At 40.6% G+C, this 20790-nt stretch overlaps 1 protein-coding gene across 2 annotated transcripts in view; it reads left to right on the top strand.

Annotated features, from left to right (window-relative positions):
* The window catches only part of PPP1R14C (protein phosphatase 1 regulatory inhibitor subunit 14C), a 51232-nt gene extending 44817 nt beyond the window's left edge, over nucleotides 1–6415 (top strand). For both annotated transcript variants that reach the window (XM_066180470.1, XM_066180469.1), the window contains one exon: nucleotides 5092–6415. In XM_066180470.1, coding sequence (XP_066036567.1) covers nucleotides 5092–5166 — 75 coding nt within the window. In that variant the 3' untranslated portion in view covers nucleotides 5167–6415. The remainder of the gene's footprint in view (nucleotides 1–5091) is intronic.
* The last annotated feature ends 14375 nt before the right edge of the window (nucleotides 6416–20790 follow it).

The raw sequence follows: 20790 nt of genomic DNA, 5'->3' as shown, positions 1-20790 counted from the left end.
TTGCAAACAGACTGTTGAATTGTTGTGCATATTTTCTGGAGAACTTGGGCAGAGATTTAAGTTACTGACTACTCAAATACTTCAGTGGTTGGACTGTTTCAGCAGCTTTAAACACTTTTGAAAAAGGTAGAAATGCATTTGCTTAACTGTATGTTTCTCGAAGTTTAATTCCTAGTTGTAGCAAATGAAAGGCTTGTGATGCAACTTTTTAGAGTGGTCTAGGCACTTTGGTTTTTAAAGATAAAAGCTCTTGTCTGTATTTATTGATGTAATGTATATTTTTAGTATGCAGGCGTGAATGGAAAGCTCAATGCTTCTGTAACAGAACTCCATAACTTTTGAAGGACCACATGTTTGTTTTGGTCCTAATATGTTATGAATTATTTTAAGTTAATGTTACTCTTTGTTTTTTCTATGTAATTGCAAGGCAGCTATATGTGGGATACCCACAAGAAGCACCAGTCACTGCAGATGCATCTAAAAGCCTCAGTGCAGTGTGCTGCCTTATATCTGGGCAAGCCATGGCAGCTGATGGGTGGTAAATTAAGTCACAGGAAATTTATTTTGTGTCCATATTACTTGAAATGAAATAGGAGAATTTGTAGAGAAAAAAAGGTTATAAAACATGCTTGTTTAAAAGCAATGCAGGCAGATGCATTTCCAGTAAAACATTATTTCTTGTTCATCCGTTTGACCACTGAATTCAGCAAACTAAAACTTTTTATGTGCCTGCTGAGATCTGCCCTATATTGTAATACAGCATTGGAGGGAATTAAGCTTCCATATTTTCATCTCTGCAAATACTCATGAATATAACTTATAAATACCCATAGCAATATCAGAATGGAAGAGCAAGTGGTGATTTGACAAGAATAAGCTGTGCTTGTTTACATGCTGCCGAACTGGAGAATAACTGGGCTGCCAGTCTTTATCGTCGCTAAGCTTTGTGGTATGTAGTTAGTGCCTTATACAGAGCTCACCAAAGAGCTTAAGTGCTGCCAAAATTTTGTGCTCTGGACACTGATGGTGCTGTGGCCTCACTGGAGAGGGCATTGTTCAGTGAGGCTACAGAGATGCTTGCTAATGGAAGGCATCTTCTGGCCTTGTTCTCCCAAAGCAGTTCCCTTCTGTACATTTGGCTTTGGGATGGTTTGAGCCTGTGTGGAAGAAAAGGTGTTTGGCAGTAAGATGGGTTATTATTTAGGTTCCTTTCCAAGGAGCTGTGGGATTGCTCTCCAGGCTGACTTTAGTTTTTACATCCAGCTAATGAAGCCATCTACAAGAAATAGCCTTGGGCAAACAGTTAAGAAAATCTTGGGGTTTGACCTGGCTAGAGGGAAGTAAAGCTGTGAAGGAAAGCTGACTTAGGATTCATTTCATGCTCTAGTGAAGCAGGAGGACTGGCAACTCTAAATTTTAGTTTAAAAACTAGTCCTACTACATGTGTACTGTTTGAGGAAGAGAAATCTGGAGAGGCAGAGTCTAATTAGTCTCCAGAATTAATTGGAAGACTTGAATAGGATGCCTGGAATTCATTGTCTGTCAAATGACCTTATTAAAACAATGAGTCACACCACCAAAGCAAAGAGGTGAAGTGATTTCTTCCCCTTTCCTGAAATATCATTTCACCTTTGTTTTTTGCCTTTATTTTTTTTTTTTTTTTTGCCTAAGGCTGAATATAGATGAGTTCAAATGAACTATAGATTTAGTCTGTCTCTCATTAAAATTTGCCTTTAGAATTAGAAAGATGTCTTCTAGAAACAATGATTTAGTATTACAAATTAACAAGATTCTCAATACTTGTAACAAGGGTGCCTCCTTGCAGAAAATCTGTAAAAAAGAATTTTAACTAAGTTTGCGTTCATTTTTGCACTTTTTAAAAACTTTATTTACCAAGGCACACAGTGCTGGTATGAGATTCTTCTTGTATTACAAGTGCATGTAGGCTGTGTATTCCTGGCTATAAACCTTCAAGGAATAATGAATAAGTTCTTGAATCCTTAGCTGAATTATTCTTGTTTTTTAACTCCGTCAATGAAATCAGTATATATAGGTAGATAATTCAACCTGTATTACAGAAGTGCTTTTGACATAGGTTAGTACATGATCAGCTTTCAAACATCTGGTGCTGAATTTAAGCGTATCTTTTAGAGGGGATTTCAGTAAAATGCTCTGTGTAAAATTATTTTTGTGTACAAGTTGGAGATAGATGTGGATATTAAGTCTTGACTCAAATGGCCACAAGGAACAACACTGCAAATTTTGAGCGATGGCTTGAGAAAACAAAATGGGTATTGCTGACATAAACCTGAATTGGTTAGTTACAAAATGAAGGTTTATTGAAATGCTGTGAAGCCTCCTTTCCTGCTTCCATGTGGGAAAATGTGCATCTTTTCTAGAATGCTGCTTTTCCTTTGTGGGGAACTGCAAAGCAAGAAAGGCACAAGCACTGGAGCACAACTGTGTTAATGACAGCCAGCTCCATGTAAGTGTCAGATGCAAAGTGATACTTAAATCAGAAATGTGCTGAACCAGTGTTGTGGTTTGGATATCCACAGGAAGTGCACAACAGTGCTACTGCATTATGCAAAATGTCTGCCACATGCAAAATGCTCTTGTTGAGTTTTACTCTTTGGTACTGCAGATCCTTATTTCAAGAAAAAAAAAAAACGTTCCTGAGCGACGAAGCATTTTAAATTATTATATGTACTTCTTCTAATTAATGCCTTCTCTGCCTTAAGAATAGTTGCAGTTGCTTCGGGTCTCCTTTAGGGGGTTAACCCTACAGTTTGGTTTATTTTGGCAGCATTAAGAAGTTTCCAGGTGGTGTTAGAACTTTAAGCAAATGTCTAGTTTTGCAAAAGAAGGTGCTTGTGATAACTCGTCAAAGTATAAGGGGAGGAATTATTTTCTTTTGCTATAATGTCATATTAAAAAGCAACTTCTGTGAAGCTCCTGAAGAGTTTTGAGATGCAGTGTCTTCTTGTAGAGTATTTGTGGCTTGAACAGACAATTTTAAAAGATTTTCTAAGGGAAGAACTTCACTTCAGCTAAAGCTGTCTTAATCTGATCGTTTTATTGGGTTGTTTTTGTTTTTGTTTTTTTTTTTTTTAATGAAAAGACTTGTTGAGAGGCAATACAAATGACATTAATCCCAGGTAAAAATCTTCCAAGATCACTTTGGGGAGTTTATTTCTCTAATAATTGTGCTGCAGGGCTTTAAATAAGTTTGATAGTAAAAAATTTCAAAGTGTGTTCATGTGTTTCAAGCAGCACCATGCCATATTGTTTTGCATTATCTAACAGGTCCTTACAGTGTGATATGATGACACAGGACTAATGCAAAGTTTGTTGAAAGCTGTGAATTTTTAGAGTAAGCATGTCTTGCTCCTTCTTCTGATTTTTTAGTGGAGAGGTACTGGACTGTAACAAGTTTAGAGTTAATACTGTTGCAGTGGCTTGTGCCTTTAAGAAATAAGACAGCTTCAAGAGGATGGAGGGAGAGGATTTGGAGGTCTTCAGAAACCTGTTTTTCTGGTCATCTTATTAGGCTGTCTATCCAGATGGGAAGCATGATACTGATATGCATAGATGTATTCCTGAAATGGCCTTCACTTAGTTCAGGGTGGAGACCCCACTGTCATGTAGCTGCTCTGCCTTTACTGCTGTTGATTGCAGCCACAGGTAGTGTGAATGCGACAATAACCGTGGTGCAACAGTTCATGCAGTTCACTATAGATGTGCATAATCTGTCAGGAAAGGAAATTGATTTGTTGGGACCATGTTCCCACCAGAAAAATCTGACATATTTCTCAAGTTAAAATACACATTTACACAGACTTTCCTTACACAAAATGTAGCACCTTGTAATGCATGTTTCAGTGTGACCTTTTTTGAAAGGTACTGTGTTGTCATTGAAGTGGTGACTTTGTTTGTGACTGGAATTTTCAACTTCAAGCCTTCATCCAGGAAATCATGATTTTAGTTGTTTCATAGAATCATAGAATGTTTTGGGTTGGAAGGGACCTTAAAGATATCTAGTTTGACTGGCAAGGGCCAGGACGCCATCCACTAGGCTCAAAGCCCTGTCCAACCTGGCTTTTCCCATCAACCTAACTGAATAATTACATTCGATGTTTACAGCTAGCTGATTTCATAAGAACCTTTTTGTAGGTATGTATACATAGTACTGTGGATAAACATTATTTTCCCAATGTGACAGTAAGGAGGTCATTTAGCTTTTAATGCACCTGCAAGAAATTGTATACCAAAATAATTTCAGAGAATGATGCGAATCTGTAAGTTTCTGTTCACACACATTTTAAAAAGATGAAATCTGCTGAAACTGGGGAAAGTATCACCGTGAATAAAGGCCTGAAAGACAACATGTTTTGTTGTCTTCTGAGTTTTTTGGGTTTTTTGGGGGGGAGGGGAATTGATGTTTCTTTTTGTTTTCAAAGTAGTGTCATTCACTTAGGTGTGCAACCAGTTTCACCCATCATAAACTAGTGGTGCTACCTCTGGCTCCTTGTTTCTGTCTTGCCTTGGACTGACACAAGTGTTAGTGTGGGCTGAGTGGTGGGCCTGGTCAGAGGGCTGAGCCAGCTTGGAAAGTAGCAGGACAAGAGGAAAAACAGCTGAGTTTTTTAGTTAGATCAGCTTTCTTGTACAGCTCAGTATGCAGCCAACCAAAATACTAGTTCCAGCATGGAGAGTGGCAAGATAAACACCTCTTTTGGCAAGAGTGCTGATTTCTGCACAGGCTTAAGCTGTGGAAGTCTGTTTTGACTGTTTGCATTGTACCAGCCATAGGTTTTGCTTCATTGAGTAGTTGGTATAAGGCCCTGTGCAGTAAAAGCCTGAAAGATAGGTTATAACTGAGCCAGCACAATAACAAGCTCGTTGTTCACACTTCTGCTGGATGGGAAGGACGTGTATAAGGTTCCTGGTCATCAGGCTAGAGAAATTCCAGCCTAGCAGTAAAAGCTTAAATAAAAATGTATAGTTCACATTTTTTTAAAAAAAAGCTCAATTGTGTTATCATGGGATCATTAAAATTACTCATATTTTCTTTATTTTTTTTTTTCCTAGGAATTTATCAAAGAGCTGCTAACTCGGATAAGAGGAATGAGGAAACTCAGTCCCCCTCAAAAGAAGAGTATATAAATAACTCAAAGTAACATCACTCTGTAAAAGACATGGCAAGGGAAATGGGACTTTGAATACAAGACCTTTATTAAAATAATTGTCTTTCTTCACAACTTTTTTGATTTTATTCAGTTTTGACTCAAGGAATTTTTTTGTGTGTTTTAAGGGTTCTTTTTTAAGTGTCAAATTTTTTTTTTATCAAAGATATCAACAATTTGGATGCTGCTCAACTTTCACCTGAGGATTACTGAAGCAAGTGAAGAATCCAAGAGTTAGTGATGAGGGGCAGCAAGCCTATGTGGTGAATCAGAAGATCTTGTAAATTTACAGAGCTAGGAGACTTCTCCTTGCAACTAGTTGGATAACGTTTCTTAAGTTGGTTGTACATTTAACTCATGGATGTCAAGTTTCTTGTGCTTGTCTGTACATAAATTTTAAAGTGGGTTGTGAATACTGTTTCACATGGATGGAAGGAGAAGTTTGTTATAGTAAATTATTTCAATGGTGGTTATTGCAAATTTGCTACCAGAAGGTACCAATTTAGATTACTAAAATGAATGCTGCCATTTTTCTAAATACCCTTAAAGCAGCCCAGTGAAGAATCTCATCATATCTCCTTGTTTAAACTGCAGCATATGAAAATTGGGAGTTTTAAGGGCTTAATTTGTAGACTTAAAAGTTGTTTGATTGACTTTAATGCTTTGCCAGGATCACTTCCTCTCCACCTCATGGTGTCTTGGAGCTGTGCTAACCTATACTGAATATGGGCCTGGAGTGATATCTAGAGAAATGTCCATCACCTTTTATAAGCTGGTTCATGCTTGAGGAAAGGCAGTGACACCAAAATGAATTGCAAGTACTGTATTGCATTTAATGATGTGGTCTTAATCAAATGCAGATTCCTCTCCTATAAAGGCAGGCAAAGAGTAATGAAGCCTTGGTTTATGGCTCTGCCCTGAGAAGTGAGGAGACTACTTAACTTGGGCTCTCTTACTTGTACGAGCAAGAACAGAGATCCCTGCTCCCTTCTGGAAAATGTCCTAGCTAGAATGTTTGATAAGCTACCATTTACTGGTAGGTGACATTAGTCAGGCATTTTATATCAAGGGTGCTCTGAACATATTTTATTTTTCAAAAGAAGTACATGTTTGTGAATTTTATGTATACTGGCAAGCTTTTTTAATGTATTTAATTTTGTAATGTTTACTGATGATTTTATTTACCAGATATTTACTCAAATAAATGGAACAACTTGTGACTTGTTACATGTACACTTTACAAGACTACTGTTGCTGAGTAGGTTTGTCAATGGAATTGCCTGACAAACAGAGAAGCCTGTGAGGTGGTAAGTACGTGGGAACCCAGGTGTATTGACCCTAACTGGCTTTTAATGTACTCAGTATCCCTTAGCCCTTGCCCAGTATCACTCAAACTCCTGTGACCTGGTGCACAGCTTCACTTTCGACCGTCTCCTCCAGATGAGGCCTTCCTTCCCTGTGCCCTATGGAATTTAAAAAGGGGTGGGGAAAAAAAGCTTGGGAATTCTTTCAGATAAATGCTGATAAATTCAGGTAACTTTTTTTTGTCCACCAGAGAGGGACTGTAGGGGAGGGCTTACACTGGGTGAGTCTCAGTTTCCTAGTGAAAGTGTGGCAGAAGGGGGTCTTTCAGAAGGAGACACTACCTTTCTTCCTTTCGGCACCTTTTTGGATCCTCAAGAAATTCCAGCACCCCTGAGAAAATACTCACCTGCAGCATTTTAAATTTAAATCTTTATCTTGCTGAAGTTGCCATTTAGGTCTGGTTTTCTAAGGAGTCACCCAGCAGGTTTTTTTTAGAAATGCAAGATGAAACTTCCAAGAAATCGGGGGAAGCTTGTGAATTCATCTGTTCCTGTGTTGAAATCTCCCACTATTGTTTTCAACATTATCAGTGGAATGTCTTTGGTTCTGAAAGAGGCCCATGTGTCCAATGTGTCTTGCCTCAAGAATTCTTAGTCTGTGCTCCTAGCAGAGGATCTCATGTAGCTAGATCTAAATGACCAAGTTTGTATCAACATCACCCTTTGAAGAAGGAAATGTTACAGGGAAACTTCCTTAACTGCTGAGGTAAGGGGGCTTTTGTTAGATTTGTCACTTAACTCTGGAGGCAGAAAATAGTGGTGGTATAAAGAAGTCTTAATAGCAAGCCTGATGTTTGAGTGAGCAGGTACTTCTTCTGGAAACCTTTTTGGTTTGTAAACCAGTGAGAACCTTTTTTCAAACTGAAAACAGTTTAGTATGTCCAAAATGGGAAAAAAATCTTTTGGTTTGAGACTTGCTGGCATTTCTTATGTTCAGAGTTTTGGGCTGGAGTCGGAAACAACCCACAGTTTGAACAATAAGCGTTCTAGTAATTTTCACAGCCACAGATGCATTTTGTGACTTCACTATTTCAAATATCACATTTTTTTTTCCTTTGTAATAAGTGTGCCAAATCAGATGTCAGTTAATCAACTGGTCAATTAATTAACCAGTTCTCTGATTACCTACAGCAAAAAATAGTATCCACCAGTATCTTTTCTTTCACGTTGTTTCACTAAAAGCTGCCCACCCAACTGTACAGATGACGTATTTGTGTCTTTTATCCTATTCACCTTGCACTGAAGTAGCTGTGGAAAGTAGCAGTGTACCCCTTTTAAAACTAGTAGGTTTGGTGGTACACTTTGAAATGGTGAAGACTGGGACAGTCCTTACTGTTTTCTTGCCTCAGTGAGATGGGGTAAGTCACTTCTTAGAAGGATTTCCTCTCCTCCAGCTTCACAGGTTTTGCTGCCTTAGAAGTGTCAGTGAGCAAAAGCAAGCTCTAAATAGCTTTTTTTTTTTTTTTTTTTTTTTTTTTTTTAGCTGACCTGATTTTCCTGAGTACTTACGGGGTCTCATTCTTGCTAATTTTTACTTAATGGAGCTACTCTTGGCCTTGTGAGTGAGGGGAGAACTGACCCATTCACTAAACATTTAATTGTGCTTTGTCTTTATACTGTGTGGGCGTTCTTGGCTCTGGGGCAATATTCAAGGGGGGTATAAATAGCACACTGTTACTGAAATAACTTGAAATTAAATCTTACAGCCCAGTCTCTTCACTGTCTTGGCTGGACAGCTTTCATGAGAAGGGCCAAGTTGCTGCAATGAGAGCTTCCTCTGGACTTTTTCTGTGGCTAATAAAAGAAACTGAAGTTCCTTCTTAAATACATAGTGAAGCTGAGGTTTTTCTTTTGGAATTGAAGTGCCTCTCCAGTGTAAAAAAAATTGCCTGCAACAGCATGTTTGTGAAGTCTGCTTTGTGACATAATTAACTTTTGTATATTTTACAGCAGGACCTGACAGTTGGCTTAGAAAGAAAAGCAAAGTGCTTGTGTAATCATACTTAGTGTGCCCCATGAGGCTGCAGTGACAGGGTGGTGTATTTCTGTGGCACAGAAGAAAGGACATGAGCCATTTGTCTGCCAGGCTCATTTTTGTTCCTTCCCCCCAATGATGGGATTCAATCCTGAGGTTGCCATTCATGCTGGGAACATAAGGTGGAATGTGGAAGGGAGAGTTTCCCTGTTCTCAGAGAATATGGCCAAGAAAAGTGGGAGCAAAATATCTGCTCTATTTGTGCCCTTGAACTCTTTGACAGTCTTAGTGAGAATTCTTAGTACTTTATGCTGATAAGTATAATAGTGTATGGGAAATTGAAATTACTCAGCAACATATTTCTAAATGGTTTTTCAGATTCAAGACAGTCTTAATGTAAACATGCAGCTCCAGGGTAAACAAAAAAAAATTATTGCCAGCCACATCAACAGAAGACCTGTTTGAGTGGAAGCTAGAAGAAAATGCAGATCTTATTCTGACCAAACAGCTGAACTTAAAACTCTGGTGAAGTGCTGTATGTAACAAAAGGGAAAACTCCCTCTTGGCTGTATAAGATTTGTCATTGCTAGCATTTTGCAAAGGTTGTGTACAGGTACTGAGTAACTGCATGCAATATTTTTTAGAAGATGTTGAGATAATAGGGAGAAAGCCAGAAAAGAAATCAGATGTAGGGAAGTCCAGGAAAAAACATCACTAAGAAAATTATCTTTTAGGAAAACAGAAGAGTCCTGTGTTGCTACATATATTTCTGTATGGAAAGAAAATGGAGATGTCAATGCTTTCATGTATTGGAGAAAAACATGAAGAGGAGGAATGCCTGGAAGATAAAGGCAGGAGACTTGAACTGTTGAAGAAAATTGAGCATCCTGATGGTGATGAGCCCTTTGAGCTTGCTACTGTGGGAATAGATGAGATTGACATCTGTTAGTATCTCCAAAATGAAATTGGATGCTTTTCTAGATAAGTTGTCATTGGACCAGTTATTGAGTTTCAGTCAAGGTAAACAAAGGCCTTAAAACTCGAGACTTCTGCTTCATGGCGTTTTGTTTGTTTGGTGTTATTTTTGCTGTGACAGTTTTTGGTTTTGTTTTGGGGGTGGGAGTAGTTTGTTTTCTTTTTTGGTTGGTTGGTTCTAGATTTTTGTTAAAGCAGAGCAAACTACTAGGAAACCGATTTCTATGTATTACTGCAATGTAACTACATGCTTATTTAGTGGTCAGATCAGGTTACTAGTACTAGCTACACATTTTATATATAACTCTACTACTTTTTACTTGACTTTCATGTTACTACTTTTATTTTTTTTCTGGAAGTAAGCAAATAGTAATTGTGATAGTAATAGTAATTAAAGTTGCTATTGAAAGCTAGGGAGTTGATGCAAAGAAGAAGAAATGTGACCAGAAAGTGCTTAGTGCAGTAAAGGGTTTTTTTGCCTCTGAAGGATTTGGTCACCAGTGTGTAAATAGTGTTTCTGAAGTTATGAAATTGCTATTTATAATAATCTAACCTAGTGCTGATGGAATTTCATTTGTTTTGAGGGCTTTTTGGTGGAACTAATGACCAAATTCTATGAACTTACACTGTTTACAGACTTCTCTGTTTTCCAACAAAAACTGACATTAGTTGTTTAAAGAAACTGAGCTATTTAAAAAGTTGTTTTAAAAAATGTATTTAAGACTGGAAATTATTTTGAAGGTGCAGCTAACAGGTTTTGTTTGGTAGTAAACTCAGATGTCTTACTGAATTGGTATTTTAGTTGAACTTTTTACCTTCTAAGATCAAAATCAAAAATGTCCTGTGGTAGCCCTTAGCAGAGGTTTCTGTGTGCCTAATTGTATGATACTAGGTTGGACTTGAAGCCCATAATTACTTGGCAAAAAATATAGGAGCTGGTTCTCTTCAAGGACAGAGACTTGTTTTACTACCCCTTCTAGGAGGCAAAGGGGATGAGAGCACAAGAGGTTTTCCTGCCTCCTTAGAGGAGGATCCTACAATCAGTGTCAGCAAGGCTTTGGGTCTTGCAACAGTTTCGTACCTACTTTGTGCCACTAACCATCCCCAATGAACTGCATGCTTTCTGCTGTGTCTTTCCAGACTCAATTTCAAGCCTGCTAAAACAGTATTTGCTAAGTTAGTTTTGGTGGCCATTGTACCTCATAGTGTGTCTGCCTACAGTGTGCATTATTTTTCCCCATTCCTTCAAGTTTAACAGCATGATTATTTCTCTTAGGGATCTTTTACAACTAAATGGAAATGGAAATGTGTCATGGTGCTATTTCTGCCACAGTGTTTCTACTGTCACTACCAAGTCAATCCAAAAGACTAGAAAGGATACTGTAAATTTTGGTGTCTTCTGATTTATGGCCTCATACTGCTAGGGTTTACTCACTTTTTGCATTATTTCTTTATTTCCTTGAGTAAGTTTTCATCAGTGGGTGCATGCAGCTCAGCCACAGACCATGAGAAGAGAACAAATCTTCTAGAAGTAATCTCTTTCTCTTATATTCTGAGAAAGAAATATAACTGTGGTTTTTATTTTTTCCCCCCAAATATCTGGAAGATGCATTTGCAGTGCCACAGAAATGTTCTAGTTTAGAAACCTGAGGGTGTAGTGTAAGTAATGAAACAAGGACTAAATGGTAGCAGATGCACAAACTCACCAAATGGATACATTCCTTGTGTTCTTTAGGAAAAGGAAAAATAACCCCACATCCATGTCCCTGAGCTCAGTGCTTGTCAGAGACTAACCTAACCTTCTATTAGGCCCTACTGGGCTTTGTGCTGGGTGCAGGCAGGGACCCTGTGGAGAGGTGAGTGCTGGTCCTTGAAAAATACTGCGGGTATGGGCACATTTGTGTAATTGCACACCAGCTAAATTGCTTAATCCTGAATCTGGTGTTTGGGCTGTTAAGAAGCCAGGGTTTCAGGCAGAGCATTGCTAGGATGTGTCATCACCCTTTTCCATTTTGCAGTGACTGATGTGTACGGTCTCTGCTGCCACTGCCACTAAGGAATACTGCAATTTCTCAGGAATTAAATTAGGAAAGAGCATGTTTTCAGTAGGGAGGTGCAGTAGTTTGTTAGCAACCCACACATAACAATAACTTTGTTCCTCTGATATATGTACCTAAAAGCAGGCCTTTCAAATAGGTATAGCTGTAAATACCCTGCTGCCAACTGGCAGTGTCTGGTTTTGTGAGAAAATGAAGCTGTTCAATGTTCTTTTTCTTGAACTAATCTAATTCATGCCTCCGAAACTCCAGTTAACCTTTTAATATAGGCTTCACAGTTGTAAGAAAAGCTTTAGCACCTTTGGGGAATTTTTCTGGTGCTGGTTTAGGCTTAGAACCAGGCACAAAATGATCTGATATTGGAAAAAGGCTATAATTTGTTTGTAAGATTCCCCTCTTCAGAGTTGTCTCAAAGGTATTTATGTTTCCATATCAACAGTCTACCACAGTAGTGCTTGTTTTATAATGGTAAATCCTTAAATTTTAATAATTTACCTCAAGTGTCTGCTCTTCCTTTTGTCCTCTGATGTGCCTTGGCCAAGAGCTGATACATAAAGTATTGATTATTTCTTCATCTATCAAGTTGTATATTCAGCTCAGCACTTAATCACTCTGAGGCTGGATTTTTTGTGCTTGGCACAAGGACAGTATGTTCAAAAATATATGTCAACTCCTCAAAATTTAAAGTTTAATGTCAGGGTTGAGTGAAGTGATAGTGAAGTGAAAGTAAGAGATTTTCCTCACTTACCTTTGAAATCTGAAAATTCTGAGTGCTTCCTGAAATTCGTATGATTTTTTCAGTTCTAATCTTGTTAGCTGCTTCCTAATTCATTTAGTACTTGTATTTCTTACAGTTTTTATTTATAGTAGCTTTTAGTATCTGCTCTAACAACTTTTCACGCTCCCTCAGAATTCTTCTCTCCTGCTCTCATCCTTTTGCAACAGAAATTCAGGTACATTAAAATTATGCCACATCTGTAGCACCAGCAAAGATAACTAGGCAGGGATTCAAGAGGCATCAAATAAATCAGACTAACCCACAGTATTGCTGTGTTTTCTTCACTGGAGAAAGTTAGGCAATCATGCCCAGCCCACTCCCGAATTTCACATCCTGTCACACAAGCAGACTCTTCTCTAGGAGAGTCTCTTTATTTTAGTTGTATAAACACCCAAAATAAAGCACTTAAAACTCTGGGATTTGATTCTAAAATCTCAGAGGGAACTCATTTTTGAGGTTGGCTTTTTTAAAAAATAAATAAGTTTGGGACTGTCCTTTGTATCCAGCCACTCAGTCTGATTAATTAGAAATTGTGGAGCAACTGTCAAATATGCAGGGGGGCAGCAACCCTGGATCAAAGAGCTGGCATGGAATATGCTAATATGCTGACCTTTCGCATATTTCAAAGTTTCCTCGCTGTCTGAAGCTTGCTCATCTCAAATGCTAAAGAATTATAAGACAAGTAAAGTAGGTGCTCTGAGGCTGTGGAGTCCTGAATCTTTAATAATGCTTTGGTTGGTCCTTGAGTTGCTTTCTCAGGGACCACTTGTAATTTGTTCATACTATTGATGGGGGACTGAAGCTTCATTTCCCATCTCCAGCAATTTCAGGAACAGAAATCCCCAGAAAGATGCTGGGCTTGTGATAAAAGCATTAAAGTCAGAGACAATCAGGGAAATAACATCTGTAGATGCTGGAGCTGACCTTACTCTTGGTCTGCTACAGTGTCCTTTTGGATGCACCTCATGTAGCCCATGGAGCTCTCCCTGTGCTGGTAGAAGCTCAGGCCTGCTCGTGCACAATACCCTACGAGACAGACAAGCTAGGTAAAATTAAAATACGCTGGTGTCACTTGGCATTAGATGTAGTTTACTCTTAATCCATTTCAATGCAGGCTACTCATTTCATTAGCTGGAAAGCAACCTTCCTTTAAAGTAGGTTGGTGATGGGGCTTTTATACATCAGTTCATCCCCGCTTTACTGCAGTACACAGGGACCCTGGTGGAAAAAAAGCAGTTCTTCAGTGAGTACTAGAAACAGTCAGCTCTCTCTTTTTGGTATAAATAGTTGAGGACAGAGAGAAGAAAGCTCATTTTTAATACGTGTTTAGATTGAAAGTGAGTTGCAGTGGAGCCTAGTTAACACCCTAAGCAATTATACTTCCAAATTTTGCCCTTTGGGGACAGAAGAAGGCTGTCATATGCTGGGCTCCCTGCAAATCAAAAAAGTCTTTTGAGTTTTTTTCATTTTTAAAAGGGTCACTTACTGAGAGCAAACAACTTTAATAAATGAATAGTAGTTGATGCTCAAAACTTGGCAGAAGGTTTCAGAGCTGTGTAATGGCATTTGGGAGATGGACACACAGCTTTCTGTGGCACATTTGTGGGAGCTCCATAGAGGGAGCAAGCTGAAATGACAATATTTTCATAACATCCTTTTTCTGTAAATGACAGATTAGGTGTGGGGTTCACTTTTCCACAGATCTTTCCCTCATGATCTGGGACTGCAGTAGTGCTGAGGGGAAACAGACAATCAGTGGTTACTTTCTGTGTAGAGCTTTGGACAGGGATTATCTGACAAGAATTGTGTGAGTGCTGTTGTGAGTTACGCAAATTAAACAGTATCTCATTCTCCAGTTCATGGGAACCCTCCCCCTGTTAGGGTAGTGCAAGGAATTGAAAGGGTTCCCAGAGAAAGAGCACGTCTGCATGGAAAGGCAGGTGATTCCACTGGTTTGTCTGGTGTCAGACAACTTGAAATAGAGCCAGAGGTCAGTGCCACAACAGCGCATGAAAGCCTTGAAGTTATTTCCTTAGACATAGCAAATGACTGAGCTCTTGCATTTAAAGATCACAAAATACTTCCCCTCCCCCCCCCCACCCCCTCCCCTGCTTATTTGTTGTCATTAGTTAAACAGAATTTAGTTCTTTACTTCAACTGTTATTCTGGTGCCTGCTGACCTGGTCAAGACTGATATTTCTGTCTCGTCCATCCTGTTTCAACCTAAAAAATCTGTTACTCTGCCATTTTGTCATGTCTCCTGTGTTGCAGATCTTGGAGAAATGTTTTCCATAAGAGGGTATAAGACAGCATTTTGCATTAACCCACTGCCATGAAACTGGATGTTAATTCCTACTCCTTGCATTATCCCTACATGGATCATGACAGTGTGCTATCCATCACTGCTTAGGGAGAAAGACTCCAGTGAGCACAACCTGCCTACTGGCTCCAGTTGGGACTCAGGTTAAAACAGATTCTCACATCTCAGGTGGTGTCAGCAAGTCCCGTGGCTGAAAGCCCAGGCACGGGTGATGCTTCCTCCTACAGATCTCAGGTGAGCCTGTCACCAGTGCTTAGTCAGCAGCAGTGTCAGGAGCAAGGAGCAGGACTTCCTCTCCTCTGCACAGAGCTCTGGACAGCTGATGTGCCAAAAGCTTTGTGCAAGACATTCGGCTGCCTTTAGGAAAACAAACGTGAACTCTCCTGCATCTAATATTAGATCACATTGTCAAAACAGGTTGTGATCAATCTGCCTGAAGGAAGGAAAGGAAATCCCAGTGCCACTCGTAAACTTTAACAGTAGTGCTTCTCAGGACAGACATCTAATGGTATATCAGTATTTTTCCTTCCTTATTCCCTGATTTCTAGTTCCCTAAAGGAGTGGAGTTGGTCCTTTCAGCAGCTGACATGTCAGAAGCATTCAGGAGGAAACTACAGGAAGTTGGCAGTGACTTGGAAAAATGAAGCAAATCTGCAGGGAATCTCTTGGCTGATTCAGTGGCTTTTTAACATCTTTCCCTTCCAGCTGGACCTGCCTCCTGGTAGCAAAGGCCCTGTCTAGGCTGAAAACATCAGAGACAGCACACTGACCTCTTTAATTTCTGAGGATTAATGAGGTTTTACTGCTTAAGATAAACACCTAAAATAATGCTGAGGAGCTTTGCTCATGTTTCTCTAATTTTTCTGTCCTCCATCACCTCTCAGTTATGACTCACTGGCAGGAGTCATAAATAATGTAGTGTTTTTAAAATAACTCTGGAAAAAATTGGACTGTGTAGTATAAGATCACTTGTGAAGGAGGAGCTGTGGCAGATGTAACAAGTGGGAATCCTGCTGAGGCACTGTTGTTTAGGTGTATTTCAAAGGTTTAAATAGGATTAAGGTATTTATTATTATTACTAATGGGAAAATAAGCTTTATCCCTCCAGAACATTAGAGATACACTGGGTTTTTTTAATGCCATAGGGGAATACTCTATAGGCAAATACAAGGTTCTTGTAGTCTAAATAGTCAAGCTTGAAGCTTATGCAGTCTGAGGATTTTCTTTTACTAGCAACACACACTGCTCATTCTGCTGCAACCTTGTTAAGGCCAAAGGCTGAGGCATTCATAATAACTGCTGATTTGAAGTGCCTTGATTTATTGGTGTTCCATATGGGGCACTTTAAATGGACCTTTATTTTTAGAGTAATACTCTTCACAATGTTTCACACCTGGAGCACTATAAATTTGAGGCTCCCAGCTTGCTGGCCATTCTTGAAAACCTTTGGAATGAGTGAATAGCATATGCCTGGGTAAGAAGGTCTGTGACTGCTTGGTGCTGTAGCATTAAAAGAGGGAAAAAAATAAGAAGCTAGGCTTTATAGATGGTTAAATAAACTGCCATATTCTGACAGGATAATGCTAGCATCTGATTTGTAGGGTAGGCCAAAGGCTTTTTTCCCCATAAAAATCTTGGGTTAAATTAAAAAAAAAACAACTCACCCTCTCAAACCACCTTCTGTTATCCCAGGAACTCTTAAAAATTCAATAGGTAGCATTATGTAACATACTCATTTTACACTGACCACTGCTTCCTCCTTTGTCCCTGGTGTGGGTGCAGCTATAGTTTCTGCTCTTCGAAGTGTTTTGGTGTGGTTGTCTGCCTCAATTCAGGATATATGAGTATTTTTCCCTGCACAGGATGGTCTTCCTGGTGTGTGGCGCAGAGCAAGGTCATCTGGAGCAGCCTAAGGAAGGGAATAAATCAATGAACCAAGCAAAGGCAGTTGCTAGTAACTGGCTAAGAGCAAAGAGTCAGGCTCAGGTATGCAATGTTCACTGTCAGCAAACAGCTTGAAATCCTCAAGCCAAATGGTGAATTTCTGAGCTCAGGACAGGCTTGGAGGAATTGGAGTTGTCAGATCTCGGGATGCTGTGGTCTGAGTGAAGGTCAGCTTCAAACAGTGTTTGCTGACAAGTGCAATAGATGAGCTGCTGTGTCAGCTGGCTTTAATGGACTTGAATGAAATAAGAAACTTTGGACCCTGAGTGTTGTTAAAGGGTTTTGTTTATGAAGCCATTATCTCTTGGTTTTGTAGCTTCACTGATTTTGGCTGGCTGGGAGATGGCAGAAAATCTTGTGGAACTCTTTCTGACCCAGCTGGTGGGTAAGAAGAGACCTGAGTGCCTTACTACAAGGTTTCCAGCCCAGTGAGTTGCCTGAAAAGAATTGGATTATTGAAATGAACTACTAAAATGCTATAGATACTCTGGGAAGGAAGTAGCACATGTGAGGTTTCTTGGGTGCTTAGTCTGGTTTTAGATCCATGTATTACTCTTTTATTTTAACTGGCTGCTCTGGTTGGGTAACACTGCCTTGACATACTTGCTCTCAGATGTTGGTAGCATGCACTGGACCAGGGCTTGATCCAGCTCAGTAGAAAAGTAAAATAAAGTATTCCTGGCCTGTTATAGAGAAAGTCCCAGATTGCTCCTTGCTGTGCTTATCCCCATGGGGCACTGCACTGTTTGTCCCTTTAGCCTTCAGGTTCTAGTGTCTGTCCTTGCTGTCCCTCAGTCACACCCTGACCCCCTCCTGCTTTGGCAGCTCTTCTTTGCCCACAGGGGAGGGTGACTGAACTGCCTCCTGCCTCTCCCCCTTCCTGTCCCCAGGGCTCTGTTCAGCTGCATCATCTCAGTGCTGTTCAACACTGTGAGGAAGATGCAGAGGTCTGTGGCCGAGCTGTGGGCTGGTGCTTACAGCCAAGCAGCTGCACAGCATCCTCCTGTGAGAATTACAGGGATCTCCCAAGCTATTACTGCACTGATGCACCTGGGTGGTGTTCCGGGGATTTCCCATTTGGCAGGGAGGAACTCGCAATACAAATAAGCTTTGGCTGCAATAAAGAAAAAAAAATGCAGTTGATAAGGATATTATCTCCTCAAACTCTGATTTAGACTTGCTGTTCTGCCAGCTATCTTGTGTGGCCTTATGAAAGTTGCTTCTGTGCATCAGCATCCCCTTGCACTAATGGTCCAGGGCTGGCTTTGTCACATATTGTCAGGATAAATGCAGCTGAGGCCACAAAGCATTGTGGTGGCATGAAACACTTCACTGTCTTGACTGATTGAATCCGATAAACAGGATGTCGAAGTCACCTAATTCACATCACAGGACGTCTCACTTTCACCTTGATGAAGTAGATTTTCTTAGCTTGCCTGGAAGTTGTGTTGATATTCTAAAGCAAAAAGCAAAACCACCCCAAAGTCCAGCGCATAGAAACAAGAAAGGCTATTTTTAACAGTGTGGGAAGTGCTGTACTTACAAGGCTAATGCTACCCACGGGACGTGCCTTGCATTTTGCTAAACAGAAGCAGAGCCCTCTTGAGTTACAGAGCTGAAGGGGAATAGCAAGCTGGTGTGCTAATAATTCCCATGTTACTATTTTTAAAGTTCTGCCTGCGTTGTCTGTAGCATTGTTACTCAGCAGTGCCTCCTGATGTCAGGTTACTTCAGGCAAAGTTGGTGTTTGCACTTAATTCTGTATTAATTTACTTGCTTTTTGCTTGCTTCCCTTCCCCTCGTTATAGTCTTACGCACTTGTACATAAAAAAAAAGATAAGCCTGTAGCCAGAAAATTGAATTTGACAAAATTCAAGTTTTTTGTCTTGTTCAAATACTCGGGTCTGTATTTACAGAGTGCCAGCACCCTTCACCTTAGTTGTGGGCACACAAATTGACTTCTGTGATTTTTTTTTTTTTCCCCTTGATGGCTCAATACTTTCCTAGTCAGCTTGTCTGTGAAAACACCATTGAACATGTTCAGGCAAGCCGATGGGTCAAATAATTAGAGGTATAAAGCTCCTTTTTGCACGCCTGTCCTGGTCCCCAGTGGAGGCTTGCAGGGAGGCTTGGTCTGCTGCTGTGGGGCTTGGTGGAGCCTCTGCTCTGCTGGCAAAGCTGTCTGGGAAATCTGGTTCCCTTGCAAAAGGCTCTGGTTATATGTACCGACAACTGTGAGGATGCCCCTGAAAGGAGAGCTGCTGGAGAAGCAGGCAAGGCTCTTATTGGCAATAAAAGCTGAAATATTCGTGAGAGTCATTCTGAAAGAAAGGGTATTTTCTACAAGAGTGGGGAAAGCCAAAGTACAGCTTGTCCTCTGCAGTAAGACTGTTTCTTACCCATTCTGTGCACGGGGAGATTCCAGCACATCCCTTGCCTGTCAGCCTGTTGGTGCTGTAATAAAGCATCACTTACCTGGAGGCAGCAGGACTGCTGACTTCTGCCTTGTTCCTGTAGTGACAAGCAGCATTCCCAGGTGCATGGAGCAAATAGGAAAGGGGGAGAACTGAAGGGGAAAGGAGGCAGCTAATTTCTGTGCTCTCAGGAGCAGAAGGTGTGAGAGAGACAGAGTAGGGAGGTGGGAACAGAGAACTCCTTACATGCTGAGCAGTCCTTCCGCAGCCTCTGATGCCCCTTGCTGTACTCTCCCATCTGCCAGCACACAGAGGTGTAACATAAAGGTTATACCAATGCACCATTCCAAGCTTCATTTTTATTCCACAGGGGGTTAAATTATTTATGTGCAGCACAGCAACAGCTGAACCTGCTGTAAGAAGGTACCTTATAAGACCTCTTTAAATATTTAGTACTTACAAACAGAACGAAGAAAACAAGCAGGAGTAGCTAAAGTGTTGAGGATGCACTCAATTTTTAAACAGTTAAATTAGGCAACACTTCAGAAGACAAGTGTGCAAAGACCATTTGCCTCATACCAAGTGGTCTGCACAGTGACAAGAGACCATCTGGCTAATCTGGATTTTACGTGGGGCTGACTGCTCAGTTAAATGGCCGGTGCTCTTAGAATGATGATCCTGTAGATTCAGCTGCTTGGCAGCTCCTGGATCTGTCTCTTGGTCAGCCACAGTGGGAACCAGGCACTTTCCTTTATAAAGATGCATCTGCTGTGGGCAAATCCTCACTGTGGTATGTCCTTGTCGACCTACGCTGGAGCTCTCGTTCTGCCAGCTTCCCTCTATTTTCCCTTCTGCGTGGGTGGATGTTGCCAAAGCGAATGGATAGCGATCGTGCTTCCCCCAGGCACAGAAAATAGAAAACATTCTCTGGCAGCTTTCTTGATTTCTTATTCCAAAATTGTGTTTATCTTATCAATATTCATGGTGCTCTGTATATTCTCAGGGTATCTCATAGGGCAGTGTGAGACTAAGTAGATTCAGGAAAGCTCTGTTCTCAGTAGGGGTTGTGAAGCAACTGGACTTGCCCAAGACAATGCAGACAGTACAGGGCAGGGGACTTTGTCTCCAAGTTTGCTGGATATGTCATTCTTCCTGGCTGCTGCCACAGGAGCTGGGCACAATGTCCCTCCCACTATTGCTGGTGGCATCCAGGAACAGTAAGGGGCAGCTGTGGGTGTGGCTTTACAACACCTGGGTGAGAGGAGTTGGTATGACTTACTGACCTCAATCTTCCAAGAAAGGCCAATGACTTTTGTAGAAGGTAAAACAGTGATCTTGAGACCTGCTGGGAAGGAGGAAAAAACCAGACAAACTCAACACCCAGCTCAGGCCTGGATGCGGGAACAGCCCTGTTTAGAGCATCTCCTGTCTGTCCACTGAAGCCAAGGGGCAGGAATAGCTCTACCAGAGTCAGAAAAGGTTGTTGGCTCTGTGGGTGGATTGAGGACATCTCTGCACCTGGGTCTAGACTGCCAAACACAGGCTGCCCTGGACAGCTGCCAACCACAAGGATCAGGGATGAGGTTAGCACAGAGGACAAGGGCAAATGTGTCCTGGGGAAACACTGCACTCCTCTCTCCACAGCAGGAGGGAAGAAAATGTGTGACACTGGATTTCTCTGGAATAAAACTGTATGGACAAGAGCTTGTGTCAAGCCCTAAGAGTTGTGTCTGAGAAGAAAGATGAAGATAGGAACTGATTGTGTGAGAGAGTTGCA

Source organism: Chamaea fasciata, unplaced genomic scaffold, assembly GCF_029207755.1.
Source record: "Chamaea fasciata isolate MVZ Bird 193981 ecotype frontalis unplaced genomic scaffold, bChaFas1.0.hap1 SCAF_3, whole genome shotgun sequence".
In the NCBI taxonomy this organism is placed as follows: Eukaryota; Metazoa; Chordata; class Aves; order Passeriformes; family Sylviidae; genus Chamaea; species Chamaea fasciata.
Note: the sequence above shows the minus strand (reverse complement) of the source record. Positions and strands in the feature narration are given on the sequence as shown.